The 20,408-nt window shown below is 60.9% G+C and overlaps 3 protein-coding genes across 5 annotated transcripts; 2 read left to right on the top strand and 1 right to left on the bottom strand.

The window, feature by feature from the left end:
• Positions 1-901: 901 nt before the first annotated feature.
• On the bottom strand, positions 902-4,840 carry SHARPIN (SHANK associated RH domain interactor). The gene is made up of 9 exons (XM_004011603.4): positions 4,234-4,840; positions 3,756-3,930; positions 2,124-2,261; positions 1,908-2,049; positions 1,733-1,823; positions 1,500-1,653; positions 1,302-1,420; positions 1,091-1,219; positions 902-1,020 (listed from the first exon to the last, which is right to left on the bottom strand). Exons 1-9 carry the CDS (start codon positions 4,429-4,431, stop codon positions 937-939), a joined length of 1,230 nt encoding a protein of 409 aa, XP_004011652.1. The 5' UTR covers positions 4,432-4,840; the 3' UTR covers positions 902-936.
• Positions 4,841-5,076: 236 nt separating this feature from the next.
• Positions 5,077-8,087, top strand: MAF1 (MAF1 homolog, negative regulator of RNA polymerase III). 3 transcript variants are annotated; one of them, XM_004011594.4, is made up of 8 exons: positions 5,077-5,425; positions 6,144-6,266; positions 6,370-6,498; positions 6,574-6,739; positions 6,870-6,991; positions 7,074-7,193; positions 7,353-7,493; positions 7,615-8,087. In XM_004011594.4, exons 2-8 carry the CDS (start codon positions 6,184-6,186, stop codon positions 7,634-7,636), a joined length of 783 nt encoding a protein of 260 aa, XP_004011643.1. In that variant the 5' UTR covers positions 5,077-5,425; positions 6,144-6,183; the 3' UTR covers positions 7,637-8,087. The 3 variants fall into 3 exon arrangements, with proteins under 3 accessions (XP_004011643.1, XP_012038831.1, XP_042109857.1); XM_012183441.3 differs by having other exon boundaries at positions 6,018-6,266; XM_042253923.1 differs by lacking the exon at positions 7,353-7,493.
• Positions 8,088-8,107: 20 nt separating this feature from the next.
• On the top strand, positions 8,108-16,801 carry WDR97 (WD repeat domain 97). Its single transcript, XM_042253924.2, is given in 21 exon segments — positions 8,108-8,333; positions 8,502-8,632; positions 8,811-9,439; positions 9,610-9,731; positions 9,926-10,631; positions 10,703-10,845; positions 10,932-11,168; positions 11,244-11,641; positions 11,731-11,852; positions 12,109-12,466; positions 12,543-12,773; positions 12,854-12,979; positions 13,066-13,149; positions 13,953-14,081; positions 14,172-14,378; positions 14,463-14,657; positions 14,738-14,935; positions 15,012-15,133; positions 15,203-16,210; positions 16,307-16,368; positions 16,468-16,801. Coding segments are annotated over 21 exon segments (5,541 nt in total). The 5' UTR covers positions 8,108-8,203; the 3' UTR covers positions 16,671-16,801.
• Positions 16,802-20,408: the final 3,607 nt, after the last annotated feature.

The following is a 20,408-nucleotide window of genomic DNA, read 5'->3' as shown; positions in this document are numbered from 1 at the left end:
GCGATGGGACTGGGATCCTCGCCCTGAGAGCTCCCGGGGGTGCCCAGTGTAGTGTGGTCAGGATTGCCCTGCACGGACTGTCGGCTGAGAGTCCAGTCAGCACTGAATATAGGGCAGGAAATGGCCAGTATTTGGTCACAGGTGAAGAGGGGGGCCCTGAGCCCTGCTGCAGTAACTGAAGTCAAGTGAAACCACTTGACTTTCATCCTGAGAGCAGCAGGGAGCCCTGGTGCGTATCAACCAGGGAGAGGCTGCAGGATTGATCCTAGGACTGGGGGCGGCTGGGAGAGGCTCTCAGCCCTGCCAAGGAAGCAGAGAGGCAGGCAGAGGCCAGTGGAATGAGCTCCTGGTCTCTTGGCTGGGCAGCTGGAGGTGCTTGCTGTAAACTTGAGAATGGTCCCCATCTCTGAGGGGAGAGCCCCTCCTGGCAGTCCACAGGGTGGCTGGGAGTGGCCAGGTTTACACAGCCATGGACCTGTCAGTGGGTGGAGGGCCAGGGCGGTGCTTCTTGGCAGTGGCCTGTGGCCCTGGCCCAGGGCTCTTTGCTTCAGAGCTTTTGTCCCCAAGCAGGGAGTGTGAGGGGCAGCAGGGTGGGAGCAGCCTAGAGGAGAGGCAGCTGGGGCGGGGAGGGTGAGCGCCGAGAAGAGGGCAGGGTGTGTGTCTGAAGGGCCAGCCCAGGGGTCAGCAGGTGGGGGGCGCCCTACCCACCCTGGGCACCTGGGGAATGGGTGCCAGGCCCCGATGCCTTGGGACTGGGACCTGCATTCCAAGTGTGCTCTTCAGTAGCCTGGGCTCCACTGGGAAGGGCCCACCCACCCAAGATTGCCAGGGTTCCTCTCAGAGGGCTGTCTGCCTTCCATCCTCCCAGGCTGCAGGAAAGCACAGTGAAAGGGCACGTGGCTGGCTCAAAAGTGTCTTTAATGACTCCAGCGAGCATCAGCAGAGGTTCCCTGAGAGGTTCAGGAGGGGGTCCAAGGACCTTGGGCCTGGAAGGGAAGGGCCATTCTCTCTCCGTGTGACCTGGAAGGAGGGGAAGATGGGTCATTCTGCTTGTTCTGTCCCATCCCCTCCCCGCCTCTGCTCCTAGTACCTTTGGGAGCTGCTGGGTGGAGGCTGTGGGAAGGGGGTCCCAAGCACAGGGCCTCTGGGTGCTGCACATCTCACAGCCGGGGCGGCCTGGGGCGTTGATGAAGGTGCACGATGGGCAGGGCCAGCCGGGCTAGGGAGGTGAGCACACAGTTGCTGCTCACCCGCTTTCAATGCCCACAGTGCCAAGGCCACCCACCCCAGTCCCTGCTCACCTGAAGGGGGCTGAGCAGGCTGGAGCTGGCTGGCTGAGGGGTTGGGGGCAACCCCAATGACTGTGGGAACAGGCGGCCTAGTTCCCCATCCACCTTCTGGGGACGCTGAAGACTGTGTCCTGCGACAGAGGGAGTGAGACTTGGGACCGTGGCGGGCTATACTCCACCTTCCTCATCCCGCCCCAACCAAGGACTGACCTGGGGCTTCTCGGGGAGCTGAGAGCAGGTAGAGGAAAGCAGGGTCTCCATCCCGCCGGACCCCATAGAAAGCGAGGCTGTGTTCAGGGACACACAGGCAACTCCCGATGACCCAGCACTGCACAGCTGGTGGGAAGCCGAACTCTGAGAACACCTGGGGCCAGAGTGTCAAGAGTGTCACCCAGGGCGCCTCCCGCCACCCCCCACCCGGGTTCCCCAGACCACATGCTCGCCTGCTCCTGGAGGGCCCTGATGGTGCAGTGGGGGTGAACCTGCAGTGAGACATGGGCAGAGGACGCAGCGTCTTCAACTGTGACCTGGAGCCTGGACCAGAATGGAGGTCACAGGTAAGGATGGGGGACCTGAGAGGCCTGAGGGTCCGGGTGAGAAAGAGGTCCCAGGCCTTACCTGATGGGGCCAGGAGGAAAGTAGGCCTCCTGGAGCTGGACCCTGAGGGCCACATGACGCTGTGCCAGGATGGCTGCTGCTTGGGCTGCTCCCTTCTCATCCCCACCCTCTACGGCCTGGGTCAGGCGCCCTGCCAGCTCTTCTGCAGGGGAAGAGAGAGCCATCACAACCCCACACTGGCTGCTTCCCCCAGCCCCTCCGGCCGCCTGCCTTTACCTTTCTCCATCAAGTCTCCAGGGCTCCAAGGAAGATCCACCTTGGGTTGGGGGGCCTTGGGTGTGGGCACTTCAAGGGGACTGGGTGGGGAGACAGGGCACGTTTCTGGGCCTAGGGCTGGGGGCAAGCTGTCACTGCCTAGAAGGAAAGATATGGGCTGGGCTGGTGGTCTCTTTGAGATCTGGCCCCCCACGGAGTACACACCCAGGCCTGTTCTCTCACCTCAGGCTTCCAGTACCTTTGTCTCCTCCCTCCTCACTTCAGCCCATGCCAGGGCCCTGCCTTGGCCACATTTCAAGCCAGACCTTGGCCCAGTCTTGGCCCTTGCACACCCCAGAGGTCCCTGCTGACTCCACTCAGAGTTGCACTTGGCTCTTTCTTGGGCTCTGGAGTCCTTCTGGCCTCCTTTGCTGCCCAGTCCCACCTGCAGCCCTCCCCCACAGGGGCTGGGCCACCTCTCTTGGCCTGTACAAGCCCTCTCGGCCAGCCAGAAAGCTCCCTGGGCTTCACAGCAGAACCAGCGGAAGTCTCCAGGAGTCCTGCAGTCAAGGTGGCCTCCTTCCAGGGAACTCTGACGTCTCTCCTGGCTCTGCCATCAGCACAGAGCACTCTGGGCTGATCCCATTCCAAAAAACCCCTCTCCAGCTGCTGCTTGCCCTGAGCACGCCACCAGCTCCCCTTCTTACCTCCCACTTGACGCCCTGCCCATGTGGGGCAGATGCAGCTCCTTTGCCTCAATATTCTGAGCCATCTGCCCACTCAGATAAGCAGGGCTCCCGAGCACCCAGCACCAGGCCTGCCTGGAATCTCTAAGGCCTTGAAGGAGTGCTTGCTACAGGTGCAGAATACACATGTAGTGAACCAACCAACCAATGTATGCATGAAAGAAAAGTGCCTTTCTCCCTCCGCAGATGCTGCTGTCTGGACCTCTCTTCCATCTCACTGTGTGCTTTTTGCTCACCAGCTCACCTGTAGCATCTGTGAACTCCTTCCCTGATGCACTGGCTGCCTGCCAGACCCTCTCCTTGCTTCTGTCTTCTAGTGACCTTGGTTGACCTTTTCTATCCCCAACTTTTCCTCTTCAGAACCCAAGCTCCTCCTACCTCCTTTCCCTCCCACACTTTAAGAACCTGACAACTTCTACACCCTCCCAAACAGGCCCTCTGCAGTGTCTGTTCCTTCCAGATTCTCAACCATTAACTTTTCCATTAAAACCTCCAGGAAATCCAGCCAATTCCTCTCCTAAGCATCTCTGGAAACATCCTTCCTCCCTCCAGCCCTGTCTGCATCACCCACACGAATACAAGGGTCCACCAGTCTTCAGAAACTTGAATCTGAGCCTGTCACTCTCCCACTATCTTCCACGCTTCTGATTGTCTGTCTTCTCACCCCGGTCCTGAGGGTCTTCTTACGCTGCCCCTCCACACCTGTCTGGCACTGCCTTCGGTCTCTGTTCCTTTTCTCTACTTCCTCACTCCTGAGAGTGCTCCCTGAACCCCAGCAGTGGACAAGAGGGGCTCAGCTTTCCCCATTACTACCCCCATCCAAGCTTGGGAGGTTGGGGCTACTCCTGCCCTCTTGCAGAACAAACACTGGCCCTGGCCTGGTGAATCTTCACTCCAGGGCACTGACCACTCCGTCCTTCCACGGTAGCATCTCGGACTAGGGCTGCCCACCGCTGAGCTTCCTGAGGGTTGGCGAAGTACAGACTGAGAGTCCCAGGCCCTCCCGGTGGAGGCTGCAGCTCATGCTGGCACGGGCCTCGGACTGTGTAGGAGACTGACTCCAAGGGCCACTCCAAACTGACCTGAGGAGAGGGAGAGTCCAGGCTCAGTGCCTCCCCCAGCACATACTGCATGATAATCAAAGGAATACAAGGTAACGTTTGTCGACTACTTACAACGTCCTAAGCCTTTTTACTTGTGTTATTTTATGAAACCCTCACAGTAATCCTACAAAGGTAAGTACCAGCATTATCCCCATTTTACAGACAAGGAAACAGAAGCAAGGAAAAGATAATGGTACGTGGCTAGCAAACGGAAGAGCCTGGCTTCAGGTTCAGCGACCAGGCCCAGAGGCCAGGCCGCACGCCCCCGCCGGCCCCACTCACCGCCCCGGGGCCCGCGCCCAGCATCTCCAGCCGGAAGCGCCCTGGTCGCTCGGGGTCCGCACTCAGCTGTAGCCTCCGCAGCTGGGCCTCCACGTCCAGGCCGGCGCCCAGCGGCCTCACCGCGGCATGCACGGCCAGGAGCACCGCGGCAGAGCCGGGGTCCGAGCCAGCGGCTGTGCCGCCCGCCGGCGGCGCCATCTCCGGTCCGGCCCCCGCACTGCCCCCCCGAGCCCGCTTCCGTGGTCTTGGGTCGTTGAACGCCTACACCGGCCGGAAACTGTAACCACGAGCCTGGGGTTCCGGGCGCTGCCCGAGCGTCGGAGCCGTCTGCTGCTCCCGCTTCGCCCACGATGGCGCTTGGCCCGAAGGTCTCCCAACAAAAGCGGGTGAGGCGAGGCTTTGAGGCCTGTACTCCAGGCAGAGCGTCAGAGACGCCAGCACCGGCCACGAATGGAAGGCCCTAGAAGCTCGGGTTGGGGCTGAGCTCGGCGGTCCTTCTGAACTCAGTTATCTGGCTCCCAAGCCGAACGCTACTCGAGAGCCTCTTCTGGGCCGCAGCCCACCTCCCGACGCTCCCGCGCCTGCCGCGTCCCACCCACACCTCACTAGTCCACTAGGCCCTCCGGGGAACTGGGAAGCCACTGGGGCGGGGCCTTGAGGGCTGTGGCCAATGAGCGCTAGGGTGGGAGGTGGTTCGCACGGCCGAGAAGATGACGGACAGGGGTCGTACCCAGTAGAAGCGGACATCGGGACTGAGCGGCGGATGCCACCCCCAATGACTGTGCGAGCTCCCGGTTCCGACGGCTGGAGCGGGCCATTCAGACGCGTGGGGCCGGACCTGGCAGACGCTTGTTGTTGTCCGGCTCGGGGAGGCAGAGGTCGTTCGCTCGCTTGCTCGGGCCCTCTGTGGCGGTCGGCGGACAGGTCGGTCGCGATAGTAGGGCGCCGTGCAGGGGCGAGGCTATGTCGCGGTGGCAATCCGCAGGGGCCGGCAGGGCCGGGAGTAACGGGACGTCGCCGCGGAGCTTCTTCCCCCGGATACAGCGCGGCCCGAGCGGAGGCCGCGGCGCCTCCGCCCGTTCTTGAGGAGCCCGCGCCGCGCAAGGCCCACCCCGTCTTCTCAGGCGCACCGACGCCCATCGACCTGACCCTGCCGAGTCTGGCCCGGCCCGATTGAGCGCGGCGCGAGCAGGTAGGTGTACGCCCTGTGCCCGGCGGCGACCCGGGCTGTCCGGACTACAGTGCCCAGCGGGCTTCGCGCCGGCGCGCACGCGCGCACCCCGAGGCGCACGGCTGCCTGGGACGCGTAGTTCCTGCGCCCCGGCTGGGGTTTCCCCCGAGACCCGGCGGACGCTGGGGCGCCCTAGCGGCCTGTCTGGCCGACACTCGGGGGGCCTCAGGGCTTCTCTCCGCCCTCTCTCATACTTTTGAAGGAAAACGGATTTCATGGGTTTCCTCTCTCCCTCACTAGAAAGCCGTCTGTAGAACAGGGAAGAGCGCCGCGTCCAGGTGACAGCAGAGCCGAGCCCCAGATGTCCTGGTTCCTTACCGGGAGCGGGTTTTCACTCTGGCCAGAGGGGAACTGTAGGAGTCACGCCCCTTCGCGGACTCCCAGGGCCCTCCTTGGTGGGGTGTAGAGTGTTGAGGGAGAGACTAACCCGGCGTCCTCGGGGTTAGCAAGATCCCCGGTGAGTCCCCCAGCCTGGCCAAAAAACTCGTGTGAGGTGCAGGAGGTGTAGCTGAGCTGGGCCTGGACTTGCCGATCTTACCGTTTATCCCGCCAGTGCTGAAGGGCTGGAAGCAGGCTGCAGGAGAGACCCAAGTTGTTTACAGCAGCACCTCTTACTGCGAGGAGGGCTGAAAGTGGAACCCCACGGGCCAGATTCCCATGGACTGATCTCCGTCCTCAGGCAGCACTAGCCCCTGGAGCACAGACCCCTCCCCGAGGACATGAAGCTGCTGGAGAACTCCAGCTTCGAGGCCATCAACTCGCAGCTGACCGTGGAGACGGGAGATGCACACATCATTGGCAGGTGAGGTTGGGGCTCTGGGGGCTGGCCTCTTAGAGGCCACTCTGCACTGGTTCTGGTTGAGCATGGGAGGTGGCATGCTCCACGGTCCTGCCTGCATCTCTAGGATTGAGAGCTACTCGTGTAAGATGGCGGGTGACGACAAGCACATGTTCAAGCAGTTCTGCCAGGAAGGCCAGCCACACGTGCTGGAGGCTCTGTCCCCACCCCAGACCTCGGGCCTCAGCCCCAGCAGGTGAGTGGGGGCAGGGCCTGCCTATGGGGGACTGGCGAATGGGCCAGCACTGGGCTGACACTTGTCTCTGTGCAGACTGAGTAAGAGCCAAGGTGGCGAGGATGAGGGCCCCCTCAGCGACAAGTGCAGCCGCAAGACCCTCTTCTACCTGATTGCTACCCTCAATGAGTCCTTCCGGCCGGACTACGACTTCAGCACTGCCCGCAGCCATGAGTTCAGCCGGGAGCCCAGCCTCAGCTGGGTGAGGGTGGGGTTGGGGAAGGGACCTGCAGGCCCACAGCCATCCCAGGTGTCCTCCCTAACTTACCGTGCTCAGCCTGCTTCATTCCTGCTGCCGGGCTCCTCGTCAGCCCCGACTGTGACCATCCTAGGTGGTGAACGCGGTCAACTGCAGCCTGTTCTCAGCTGTCCGGGAGGACTTCAAGGCGCTGAAGCCACAACTGTGGAACGCGGTGGATGAGGAGATCTGCCTGGCTGAATGCGACATCTACAGGTGGGCCAGCGTCCCTGCACGAGGTGGGGGTCCTAGGTCTTCGTGGCACTGGGACCTCACGTCTCACCCCCCACCCCCTCAGCTACAACCCAGACTTGGACTCAGACCCTTTTGGGGAAGATGGCAGCCTCTGGTCCTTCAATTACTTCTTCTACAACAAGCGGCTGAAGCGGATTGTTTTCTTCAGCTGCCGCTCTATCAGGTTGGCTGGCACCTGTCTCCCTCCCTCCTCTACCTCCCTGTTTGTCCCACACACCTTTTCCCCACCTCATTCCTAACTTTGTCCTTCTCGGACATCCTCCTTGGAGTCAGCAGTAGGCTGGGGGCAGACGATGTTAAGACTGGTCTCCTCTCCCCCCAGTGGATCCACCTACACTCCCTCGGAGGCAGGCAACGAACTGGACATGGAGCTCGGGGAGGAAGAAGAGGAGGAGGAGGAAGAGAGTGGAGGTGGAGGTAGCGAGGGTGGGCCTGAGGAGCCTGGAACCATGGAAGAGGACAGGTGTGAGACTGCCCCAGCAGCCTCCCTCCATGAACCCTGGGGTGGGCAGGGCAGGGCCCCCTCTGCCTGGGCTCCTGTGTGTGGGCTCCTCAAAGCTCACTGCACACCACCCTTTGTGCAGGGTCCCGGTGATCTGTATGTGAAGAGGAGAAACAGAGGCCCTAGCTTCACCCAGCTTCGAACAGTGCCTGGACCTGCCCACCTGAGGGCCCAGGTCCCGGCGCTGCCACAGCACCAGCCCACCCCAGGCCATGCCTGCCTAGCCTGTGGCTGTCCACTCACCCCCACAGGCTGCTGCTGCCCACACTGTGGCTGGACTAGACAGCACAGGGCCTGGTGGGAAGAGCCACTGCCCTGCTCACACGAACTGACACAGGCAGGGGCAGCTGGACCGCAGAGTTTATTTTTGTATTTTGTGTGGGCTCAGGCCTGGGCCTTCACACTCCAGCCTAAAGGGCCGGAGACCCAGCAAGTGGTCCCAGGGGTCATCTGCCCACTTGTACCCCCCACCTTGCCCGTTGGGCAGCGTGCACTGAGTGTCACTTTGCTGCAGCTGGTTTGTTTCCAATAAAAGTTTCTGTGAATTAGCGTGGACCTAGACTCACGAGGCGTCAGGGCGGGGCCTGCGTCGAGGGCGGGGCCTGCTGTGGCTGGTATCCTAGCAACGGTCTTAAGGGGCTGTTGAGCCGCCTGGACCCGCCGGTTTTGAAATGGAGTCGGAAGTGTTGGATGCAAGCAACCCCTTTATAGTAGAAGGCGACCACCTGATTCTAGACCAAGACCCATATGAGACCGACATCTATGAAGTCCCGGACCCGGGGTTCCTCAAGGAAGAGAGGGGTGAGGTGGCCTGGGCTCACTGAGGCACAGGTTCTGTCCTCAGGGAACACAGCGCTCCGTGGGCAGTCTTCTAACTGGGCAGGGCTCCCAGGAGGGCCCTTGGCTGCCCACGACCTCCAGAGTTAGGGGCCCAAGATCACACTGACGGCTTCCACTGCCGGTTCGCAGAGTCGTCATTTTCGGAGCGAGCCCCACAGCTTATTACCAACAACTCGCGGTGGCAGAACATGGCTCTGAGTGCCCGTGCCCGCCAGCTGTGGCTGCTCCTGCGTACAGGCCTCCAGACCTTTGTGGAAAAGGTGCGGCTTGGCCATGGCATCTGTGTCAAGGCCTCTTTCCTGATATGGCTCTTACCCTAGGGGTCCCCAGTAGGATCCCAGCCGGGGTCCTCTTGGCATCCCTAGGCAGGTGCCCTGCCTACCCCCAACCCCTGGCCCCTGCCAAGTTCACTGCAGTCTTGTTGATTCTGGCCCATAGGAAAAGCGAGCTGAGCTGCGTGTGGCGCGCTTGACGCACGGGCTGGAACCCCTGCGGCACCTAGAGGTGGCAGCCGGGCTGTGTTCGGTGGCACAGGACCCCGTGGGCAGACGCTTCGTGGTGCTGGACGGTGCAGGCTGCCTGCACCTGCACAGAGAGGATGGCTGGGCACAAGAGAAACTGCTGGCTCCAGTTGCACTTACAGGGCTAGTGGCGGTGCTGGGCCCTCTGGGCACTGTGGGCCGCTTTGTGGGCTGGGGCCCAGTGGGGCTGGCCATACTAAAGTCCGACCTTAGCCTACTGTGGCTGAGTAAGCCAGGGAAGCACGGGGTGCCAGGCCGCGAGCCCATCTGCTGCCTGCCGGTGCCAGATCCTGGGCTGCTGCTGGTGGCGGAGGCAGGCGGAAGCCTGGTGCTCTGGAAGTTCCGTTCAGGGGGCCGCTGCCTGGTTCCCCACGGGTCACCTCTTCAGCTACCGCCAAGCATCTCGGGTGCGCTTGCGCGTCTGGCTCTGGGGCCTCGGCCTCCCCATCATGACCCATGCTGCTTCGCAGCCTATGGCTCAGCCGTGCTCACCTTTGATCTGCAAACCTGGGCTCTCATAGATGTGCGTCGGAATCTGCACAAAACGTGAGGGGGGCCCAGGGACGGGGTGAGGGAGGGTGGAAACCAGGAGGCGAGGCTGCGACGGAAATCCGGTCGTCAGAGGTGCAGGTGGGCGCATGCGCGTGTGTGCTCGCGGCAGTCCACACGCACACACGGCAGTTCTGAGTCCACCCGGCCTCCCTCTCACTCCTCAGCACCATCTTCGACCTGGCGTACTGTAAAGAGGTAGAGGCTATGGTGACAGCTTCCCGGGACAGCACGGTGAAACTGTGGGAGGCTGACTGGCAGATCCGGATGGTGTTCGTGGGACACAGAGGTGCGCTGGGCCACGGTGGCTCCTGAAGCCTGGTCTCCCTCCACCCTGGGCACGGCCCTCTGCCTTCAAGAGCCCCTGGCACACAATGTCTGCTGCTTCCTTGCCAAGCTTCTCCATCCTGGCTGCGACCCTGACCGAAGGCTCCCCTTTCCTTGGTCCCTGGGACGCACGAGTGACATGCGCCCCTCCCGCAGGCCCGGTGACCGCGGTGGCCGTGCTCCCGAACACAGCCCTGGTGTTGTCGGCTTCACAGGACGGGACGCTGCGCACGTGGGACCTGCAGGCAGCGGCGCAGGTGGGTGAGGTGGCGCTCACCTGCTGGGGCCGCGGCGTGCCATCTGAGAGTGTGAGCCGTCTGCTGGCCCCCGCAGGCCCGGGCTGGCCCTTGCTCTCCTTGGGGGCCCACAGTGTGGGGCTGTGGCGTGCGCGGGAGCTCTACTCGCCGTTGGCGCAGCTGTCTGCGCCGGTGCTCCACCTGCAGTTGGCGCCGGCGCTGCCCAAGCCCACCGCCCCGCACGCGGCGCTGCCCACCCGCCTCGTGTGTGCCTGCGCCGACGGCTCAGTGTACCTGGTGTCGGTCACTGGCGGACACACCGTGAGCGCGCTTCTGCTGGAGCCCGATGACTGCGCGGCCGCCGTGGCCTACTGCCTGCCTCGTGAGGCGCTGTGGGTGCTGACACGCGCCGGACACCTGCTGTGTGCCAATGCAGCACGCTCCCCAATGCGGGTGCTGCACCGCCTGTGCCCACCGCCCCCGCCCGCGCCCCAGCCCTGCTGCCTGCACCTCTACAGCCACCTCACGGACCCCACCAGCGCGTTCACCAACTGGGAGATAGTGTGCCAGTACAAGGGCGAGCTGTGCCGCAGCGATGTGGCCTGGGCCTGGAAGGACAAGAACCGGTGGGTGCTGCAGCCAGCCGGGGCTGGGCAAGACATCCGGGCCCGTGCCAATGGGCTGTGGTCACCAATAGGTACCTGCCCGTGGTGGGGCACACTGACGGCACCTTGTCCGTACTCGAGTTGCGCTCCTCCAAGACGGTCTTCCGAACAGAGGCACACAGCCCGGGCCCTGTCACTGCCATCGCGTCCACCTGGAACAGCATCGTGTCCTCTGGTCGGTACCTTTCCCCCCTCCCCCCCTACGCCGGCAGGGGACTCCTTCCCTCCCAAGAGGCGCCACCGTGGCTCCTGCCCACACAGGGGGAGACCTGACTGTGAAGATGTGGCGCGTCTTCCCCTACGCCGAGGAGAGCCTGAGCCCCCTGCGCACCTTCTGCTGCTGCCACCCAGCAGTGGTGCTCTGCGCCCTTGGCAAGCGCGTCACGGTGGGCTTCGAGGACCTGAACAGCGCCACCTATGGCCTGGTGCAGTTTGGCCTGGGCAGCAGCCCTCGCTATGATCACCGGCCCCAGGATGACCCCACGGACCGCATCACCGGTGAGGGGGCAGGGCCAAGGGGAAGCCCAGGCCCCCAGATGGATCCGGGCCCTAAAGCTGAGTTCTGGCCCCCAGGCCTGTGCTGCTGTCCCACGCTCAAACTGTATGCCTCTTCCAGCCTGGACTGCACCATCCGCATCTGGACAGCCGAGAACAAGCTGCTGCGGTGGGCTGGGGAGGGGTGGGGGCGGGGAGCAGCTGCCTGGGTTTCCCGCCTTCACCCTACTGGAGCCTGGCAGCTGGAGAGGGTGCAGGGGTGGCCGGGGCCTTGCCTCTGTTCCTGCCTTGGTGTTCTACTCAGAGAAGCAGGGCTGGACTCTCACCCTGAACCCCCTTCCAGGCTCCTACATCTGAACGGTGCCCCTCAGGCCCTAACCTTCTGCAGCAACAATGGGGACCTTGTCCTGGCACTGGGCTCCCGCCTCTGCCTGGTGGACCACAGACTCTACCTGCCCACATCTTACCTACTTAAGGTGTGCAGTGAGCACAGGTGGGCGGGGCGGGGCTGCTGTGGGCAGATGAGCCGCCGAGGCCAGGGCTCTAGGCTCCTTTCCCTGTTCAGAAGCTGTGCCAAGAGGACCCTGATAGGGTGAATGATCCTCCACTGCCGCTGACCGGCCAGGAGTCACTGACCGCAGCCCAGCTACAGAGGCTTGCCAACCTGCGTGGGGTGGCCAGCCTCAGGTCTGCTGAGAGTCCTGGCTGAACTGTCACAGAAGCCCCCACCCAGCTCCCCTGGGTCAGGGCCTGGCCACATGCCCCCACAGGAGACCCCAGAGCTCCCAGGCCCCTCAGCCACTCACTGCAAGCCCATGCCAGTCCTGACCGTTCGTGGTTCCCCACCAAGGGCCTAGCCACCCACCCCAGGGCCCCAGCCCAGCCTCTGCCCTACCCCACTGGCAGTGCCATCCATGTCCCACATGCCCCTCCCTGTCTGCAGCACAGCCTTGTGTTTCATCCATCGCCGGACAACAGCTCCTCAGCAGCCAGTGTTGGAGGAGGTGGGGTGGCTCCCAGTGCCCCCCCAGTCCCCAAGCTCAGGGCCCTCCCCTTCAGTCCCTGGGGCAGGCCTGGGATCCCTGCACTTCTCTGGGTGGCACATGACAAGTCTCAAGGAAGAGTGAGCTGACTCCTGACCCCTACCCCAGGACTTGGAAGTCCTGGTTGCCCGGAACCAAGACCTTCAGCAATTGAGACTGGGGCTGGAGAACCCAGCAGCCCGGCCCCAGCTGACTTGGCAACAGCGCCAGCAGGCCTTTGATAACTACCTACATCTGATCTACGGCCCAGGCATGCTGGTGAGCATGGGGCCTCCCCGGACCTCGCTGTGCCCTGGGCCTCTGACCTGCCTGTGTGCCCTGTCCCCCCCGCCAGGGTCTGGATTCTGAAGCAGAGCCCCAGCAGCAGTGGGGCACGGTGGCCCTCACAGTGGAGAAAGAGACCTGGGACCCAAGTGCCCAGCCCAGAGATGGCCCTGCTCTCAGGGGCACTGAAGCCCCACCACTGCAGGACGTGGGGACCCTGGGCAGGCGCTTTGCCCGCCAGCCCCGAGTCCCCTTGCCTCTCCCACCCACCTACCGGAGGGTGCACAGCAGAGCATCCCAGGTGAGGCCTCCTGCTATTCCCACCCCTGCCCTCACCTCATAATTCCTGCCCCCCACCCTCTGACTCTCCTTCTGACCCAGCTACTGGCCCGCTCCTCCCTGAGCTGCGAGCTGGGCCTTGGTCTGGACCTGCAGCTGCAGTGGGACCGGCTCAGCGAGAAGCCTCTGGCCTGGGATCTACCATCTCCCGACCTGGGGCAGAGCAGGGTGAGGGCCTGGTGGGAGGAGGCTGCCACCAGGGGCAGAGCTGCAGGAACACTGGAGCCCCAGGCCTCTGTCCTGTCCCCCCCCAGACCTCCCTGCCGCTGCAGAGGCGGCCCCAAGAGCTTCTCTCCAACCTCGGCGGCTTCTTCCCTGCCACCATCCATCCTTACAAGGTGAGAGCCCCAGGCTAAGCTAGAGGCACCTTCCTCCGCAGGGCACCCTTCTTGAGGACCCCACCTTCCCTTGGCTGCACACCTTTGTGCCAACTCTGCCCTGAGAGCCAGACCCACCTGCACTCCCCGCCCCCAGCCCAGTTTCACAGCTGCTGCTCGCACTCTGGGAACCAGCTGCCAGAGGGCCAGGACCCCGGACCAGCGAGTGTCAGGGGCGGGGCCTCTGGACTGTGCATGGGAGACCATTGTCCCGCCCCAAGGGGAGTGGAGTTACCGGGAGCCATCTCTCCACTCTGCCCCCCTCTGCCCCCTGATGCCCAGCAGACCTAGCCCCTCCCCAACGCTCGCATCTGGCACTCCCCACTGAACCTTCCAGCTGCTACTCTATCTACCCAAGCCTCCAGTATGCCCCCGGGGGCTCCTACTGCCCCCCTCCCTTTTTTTCTTCTTGGCTGCTGTGCATAGCTTGTGGAATCTTAGTTCCCTGACCAGAGATTGAACCCTGGCCCTGGGCAGTGAGAGGGAAGTCCCTCCTATGGCCCGAGGCTGAGCCGGTGCAGAGCGTGTGGGTGTTAGGGCTCCCAAAGGCCAGCCTCACCTGGACTTCCCTTCTCGGCCACCACAGTGGACCGCACTCTGCCTGTCCTGCCTGACTCTGGGAGGTTCTCTCTTCCTGACTGGGGTCGTGAACAGGGCTGTGAGCCTGGCTTAGCTCCCGGACGTGGGGCCAGTGCCCGCTAGGGTGGTCTCTGGGGTAGGCAGAGTTCAGGCCCTCAGCTCGGCCCGCTGTGCCCTCCCCGCAGCACTGGCGATGGCCCATCCGCTTCCCGGGCTGCGTGCCCAACTCAGTGGTGCTGCAGCAGATGTGGCCACCTGAGGAGGTCAGCGGCCTTGGAGCCCTCCGGGGGTTCTCAGGCAGCCATGAGAGCAAGGTGAGGCACGCGGCAGGGCGGGGTCTGCGGGAGGGCAAGCCCCTCCCCAGTCCCCGGCCCATGGCCAAAGCCTGGCTCTTGCCTCTGCAGCAGCGTGGGGACCAGGAGGACCTGTGGCTGTTGCGGGGCATCAGGCGGCGCCGCTCCAAGAAGCAGCAGAAGCTGATCCAGTGGCTGAGGGACGAGGAGGACGAGGACGAGGAGGAGCTCGAACTGGACTGGGGCTCGGAGTCCCCAAGTTCACCGCACAGGCTGCCCTCTGACCCGCTGCTGGTGCCCATGAGGCTGCGGGCGCAGGTGGGCATTGGGGGCTGGGCCAGTGGTGGCGCAGGGGTGGCCTAGGGAGGCAGGGTCTGCAACTGCTGCTGCTGCTGCCCCTAGAGTGCCAAGGACCCTATCCTGAGCCTCAAGGGCACCCATGAGGACACCGCCAGGACCGAGACCTACCTTCACCACCCCCAGTTCCACCGCGCACAGTTGCTCTGGGAGCAGCGCTATGGGCATCTGCCGAAGTTCCTGCAGTTCTTCGTTGAGCAAAACTGGTTTAAAAAGCTCTTCCCCATCTTCACCCTGCAGGTTCGGGGGGGCACGGACTCAGGGGTGGGAGCGGGGAGGCTGGAGCACCCAGGGTGACAGCAGGGGGCGGGGCTCCGCAGGCCTACCCCAAGATGGGTATGGTGGAGGGCCTGGCCTCAGCGTTCATGGACCTGCTGGAGGAGGCCTCCTGGGCCGACCGCGTGCATGTACTGCGTGCGCTGCTGCGGCTGCTGCCGGACCTCAGCAGGGAGTTCTGTAGCCGGCTGCAGGGCACTCTCCTGCACTTGCTCAACCTGGAGCAGCCCCCCAGCCTGCAGGTGAGTGCCTCGCCCCCAGCTGGCCCCACCCTGCCCTGGGCGCAGGGCACTGATCTTGCTCTCCACCTGCGCTCAGGACCCGGTCCAGAAGCAGTTTGTGATGCTGGCGCTGCAGCTGCTCCTGGCGTGCTCCCTGGAGTCCCGCGAGGTGGTGCTGGAGCTGATGTCCTACTTCCTCTACTCGCCAGCCCCCTGCCGGTGAGTCCTGCTCCCGCTGGCACTCTCCGCTGTGGGAGGCCACGCACAAACCTCCCACACCTGCTGCAGGCCGGAGCTCAGGAAACTGCTGGACGGACTCGGCCTTCAGGACCCGCAGGGCTTCCTGTTCAAGGAAATGATGACCTGGGTCCAGGGCCCAGACCCCGAGTCCAAGGCCACACTGCGCAGGCGCTGCTGCCAGAAGCTGGAGGAAATGATACAGCAGCTGCAGGTCTGGGTGGGCCAGGTGGGGGTAGGGCTGGGCAGCCTGCCCATGGAGCCTCTTGTCTTCTCCCCAGGCTTTCCCCAAGTCCAGGGGGGCGGAGGAGGGAACCAGGTGAGGCCAGCGGGCTCCTCTCCCTACTCCCACTCTGTGCCTCCTCCGTGCTCCCCTACCCTGTCCCTGTCTCCCAGGATCTTCCTGTACCTCCCCAGGAGGAGGGGAAGGTGGGGTCTCTGCCTTGGACCCTGATGCACCCTCCCCTAGCTGTCTCTCCTGCAGAAGGAGACCTTGCAGCTGTCTGTAGCCAAGTTGTCAGAGGTGCTGCCCAAGGTCTCAGAGACCTCAGGACTTCACCCCGCTTCTAAAGAGGCCCTGTCGCAGATCTCGATGCTCTCTGGGGCAGCTGGTCACGTCTCTGTGACATCCTCCAACATCTCCCAGACACCCTCTCTGGTGGTCTCACCGGGGGTATCAGACTTGACCACCCTGGAGCCCCAAACCCAGCAGACACTGGCACAGCTGCATTTTGCGCGGACCCAACGTGCGCTGTCGGAGACCCTGATGCGCTTCTGCCTCCAGCCTGAGGTCTTGCGGTCCTCTGCACCTGCCATACTGCCCCATGAGATGCCGCCGCGTGAGATGCCACCCCATGAGATGCTGCCCCTGGCGCAGATGTTCTGGTCACAGTCCAAAATGCTGGACCTGGGGCCCATTGATGCACTCAACTTCTTTTGTGAGCAGCAGCGCATTCGGCAGCAGGGGCCCCTGTCCGAGGAGCCCTACAGCCCACCCCCAGGCCCTGCCCCACCCCCGCAGGTCTGTGGCATGGTGGTTCCACAGTCCCTGGATCCCCGGTGAGCAGGCCATGGGCTCCAGGGTGAGGCTGGGGCAGAGCCTGTGTAGGGTGGCTGAGGCACTAGCTCAGCCAAGCCCACCTTCCCACCCGACAGGCACGACCGCATCCTCCGGCTTCAGGAGGCCAGGGTCCAGAGGCCTCCCATGAGACTGAGGGGTGAGTGGGGTCAGGGATGGAAATCGGACCCCGGCCCAGCCCAGTTCCCACCGAGCATCCACCCCATACCATGGTCTCACCATCCTGCCGGCCCCCCAGGCCGAATGCTGTCCCGGCTCTGGGTGGACCGCTCCCTGGACGGCACCATCCGCATACTGAAGCTGCCACTGCCTCGGGTGGAACTGCAGCCTTTCCCCCCAAACTGGCCCAGGTCTGCCCGTCCGCTGCCCCCTCGGCTCCTGCAGCCTGCCCTGCAGCGCTACTTTCTGCCAGATGACACCAACCCTGACAGCTACCACTGACCCAGCGAGTGGCCTTGGCCTGGCCCTGCCTCCCCTTTCCCTCCAGCATGGAGTCAAGACACAGCTCTCCAGCTGGATGTTTGCCCCAGCTAAGGCTCAGGGCTGGAATAAAGTCCAGAGGCCACAACCCACACACTGGATGCCACCTTCACCTTTGGGGGCCACTGAGGTGGGCAGGGGGTCTGGTGTGTGGTGAACCTGCTGGTGGCCAGTTGCATGTGTGAGGCATGTGTAGGGGCCTGGTGGGGTCGGGTGGGACAGGATCTGGGCTGGGCTCATGTTGAACAGTGTTCCTGGTGGGGGTGCGTTTGTCTGCCCAGAGAAGGAACGCATAGCACGGGCATGTCCCTGCTCAGGCACTCAGCAACCTTAGTTACTGGGGTCAGGATGGGCAGGAGATACCAATAGGTAGGCTGGGGAGAGGGGAAGGTCTGGGTGGTGGCAGATGTGTATGGGGGAACCTGTAGTCGTTCGATGCAGATGAAACCAGGAGTGGTCGGAGCTTTGCTACCTCTAGGCTGGAAAGGAGAAGATTGATGAAGGGGCCCCGCATGCTTTACCCACAAAGCAGTAAAGGGGCAGTGTGTCCTGTGGATCTTTCCCCTCAGTCACCAGGAGATGGACCTTGTCTGGAAGGTGCAGGGTCTCAGAGGGCCTCAGCTTTCTCCTGCACTGCCATGACCTCACAGGGCCCTGCCCAGCCCCCGCTGGGCCCACGTGTGCACTGGCTGTCGGGACAGCTCGTGTGAAGGGCCAGTGCGCACATCCTGCTGCTGGGAGGCCTGAGCAACGACTTCTTTCCTGCACCATCAGCCTCTGACTTTTGACGTTCCTTCTCAACGGTTTTGTGGTTAAAATTGGTTGCTCACACCTTCCTCACAAACCCCTACCTGTGTGGGGTCTTGTTATGGGGCTTCCGGTGGGCAGCTCTTGATGTTTTTCAGTACGTGATGTTACTTAGGGGCTCAGATGGCAAAGAATCTGCCTGCAATGCAGGAGACCCCAGTTCAGTTCCTGGGTTGGGAAGATCCTCTGGAGAAGGGAATGGCTATCCACTCCAGTACACTTGCCTAGAGAATTCCGTGGACAGAGGAGCCTAGCCGGCTACAATCCATGGGATCAAAAAGAGTCAGACACAACTGAGTGACTAACACTTTCATTTTGGGGCTTCCCTAGTGGCTCAGATGGGAAAGAATCTGCCCACAGTGTGGGAGATTACAGTGTTGGGAAGATCCCCTGAAGAAGGGAGTGGCAACTCACTCCAGTATTCTTGCCTGGAGAATTCCATAGGCAGAAGAGCCTGGCAGGCTACAGTCCATTGGGTTGCAAAGAGTCATACACAACTGAAAAACATAGACACACACGATGTTTTTATAAAGAGGAACTGTGCCCCCTAAAACAAGGATTGGGAAGCCCTTGATAGTCTGCTTCTACTGGTGTCTCTATGGTTCAAACTAGAGAGGCAATAAATGCTTTACAAAATGGGAATTCTGGTGGTCCACTGGCTAGGACTCTGCTCTCTCACTGCCAAGGGTAAAAGGGTTCAATCCCTGTTAAAGGAACTAAGATCCCATAAGCCGTGCGGTACGGCCCAAAATAAAAATTAAAGTTAAATGTCAATTTTGTGATATGTGTATTACAACTATTTACAAAAGTTAATACACCACAAACCATGGAATTTAAGTGTATGATGTTATGGTATGTTGATTTTATCTCACATGTGTTAGTCACTCAGTAGGACACAGTCTTGTCTGACTCTGCCACTCCATGGACCATAGCTCACTAGGCTCTTCTCTCTGTCCATGGAATGACATGTTGAATTATATCTCAATACATAACCAGATGGAACTACTTCTGCCCCCTGATGCACAGGAAGCCACCTGCGAACACTGGGTTGTGGCGAGGAGGGTGTAGTGTTCGGGCAGGTACCCATCAGGGAGAACAGGCAGCTCACGTTCAAAAGATCCGAGCTCCCCTAGGCTTTCAGGCGAAGGTTTTAAAGACAGTGTGAGGAAGAACGTCATGGGTTTCATGATTATCTTGCGCACGGTTCTTTGACTGGTTGATAGCGAGGTAACCGGGTGGGGTCACTGCAGGCAGCCTTATCAATTTTCAGGTTCCAGTTGGTCTGGGGACTAAGTGCTGGTGGTCAGCATGCAGTTAACTTCTCCCACCAGCAGGGGGTTTTGGTATCTGCAAAACCACTCCATGGCTATTGCTCAGGAGTTATTACTTCCAGCCTTTGTGTAGAAGTCCTTGCCTTTGTTTTATGGCTAAACTATTACTACTTTGTCTTGCTTGACTGCTTTTGTCTTTGCATCTTCTCACTTCTCTGATAATTTTGCTCACTGGAACCTGGGGAAGGCCTAGGAGGCTAAAGCTCTTCTACAGAGGTGGGGGACATTCCAGTGGGGGAGGGGGTCTCTCCCCCAGGAAGGCCCTACAGGGTCCTGTTTGATTTCAAATAAAGCTATTTTAAAAAACACAGAAACCTCCTTGAAGGGGCTTCCACTGACCAAAATGAGGACAACCTGAGGATCAAAATAATGACAGTAAAAGTAGTATATTTCTTTGAATAAACTAGGAATACATGTGTCCTCTTTGATATAAATAGGTAAAGAGAAAGCTTTTTTCCCTACAATAAGTGATAAAATTAGAAAACAGCCACTTGGCAACCATCATGGTAATAAATAATTCAGAGAAAAAAACAGTACATGCAAAAACTAGGGAGCGAAAGTTGTTTGAAAAACAGCGTGTTCACACAGCCTCAAAGTATCCTCCCATAAAATACTTATTATATACCAAAAGAAAAGAGTAACTTGACAGGGAAGAAGCTTGGGCCACTCCACCTTAAGTGATCAAGACAAGCCTCTCCAACAGACCAAAGCCATGCTACCCGATTGGACAAGAAAAGAACCCAGCATCTCCTCCAGAGCAGTCCTGCCAGAAAGATACAACCTGAGTCTAGTCAGGAGGCAACCAGACACATGTAGATCAAGGAACGTGCTCCACAATAGCTGGCTGGGGGTCTGTGTCAAGGGCTTGAAGAGCTGTTCCTGCCTGAAAGGCACAAGAGGTGACACACAGGTACTGGGGTAACTGGGGTTATCTGGGAATCCAAGTGAGGTCTATGGGTCAATGCTATATGGGGTTTCCTTTAACTTTAAATCACTTCTAAAGACTTCGGATCTTTTAATTCATCTTAGGAATAGTTAAGGCTCCCTACTGGTGAATTCTAAAGGAAATCAACCCTGAATATTCATTGGAAGGACTGATACTGAAGCTGAAGCTCCAATACTTTGACCACCTGAAGCAGGGAGCCAACTCGCTGGAAAATACCCTGATGCTGGGAAAGATGGAGGGCAGGAGAAGGGGGCAACAGAGGATGAGATGGTTAGATAGTAACACTGAGTCAGTGGACAGGAGTTTGAGCAAACTCCAGGAGATGGTGGAGAACAGGGAAGCCTGGCGTGCTACAGTCCATGGAGTAACAGAGTCAGACACGACTTAGCGACTGAACCTGGTGATCTGTAAAGTCTTCCTTGAATCATTCAAAGCACGGGTCCTGAAGGTGCACATTTTTGCTTCAGTCAAAAGTACCCACCAGAGGGCATCATTTATCTAGATTATCCATGATATTTTAATTCCACATCTTAAGAAAATTTCAACTCTTCCGCCTAGGATCTGTGTGGTTGCCTTGGAGAGGCAGCTCTTCCTTGGACTCGTCCACCCTCTTCC

The sequence above is a fragment of the Ovis aries genome, chromosome 9 (assembly GCF_016772045.2).
Source record: "Ovis aries strain OAR_USU_Benz2616 breed Rambouillet chromosome 9, ARS-UI_Ramb_v3.0, whole genome shotgun sequence".
NCBI lineage: Eukaryota > Metazoa > Chordata > Mammalia > Artiodactyla > Bovidae > Ovis > Ovis aries.
Note: the sequence above shows the minus strand (reverse complement) of the source record. Positions and strands in the feature narration are given on the sequence as shown.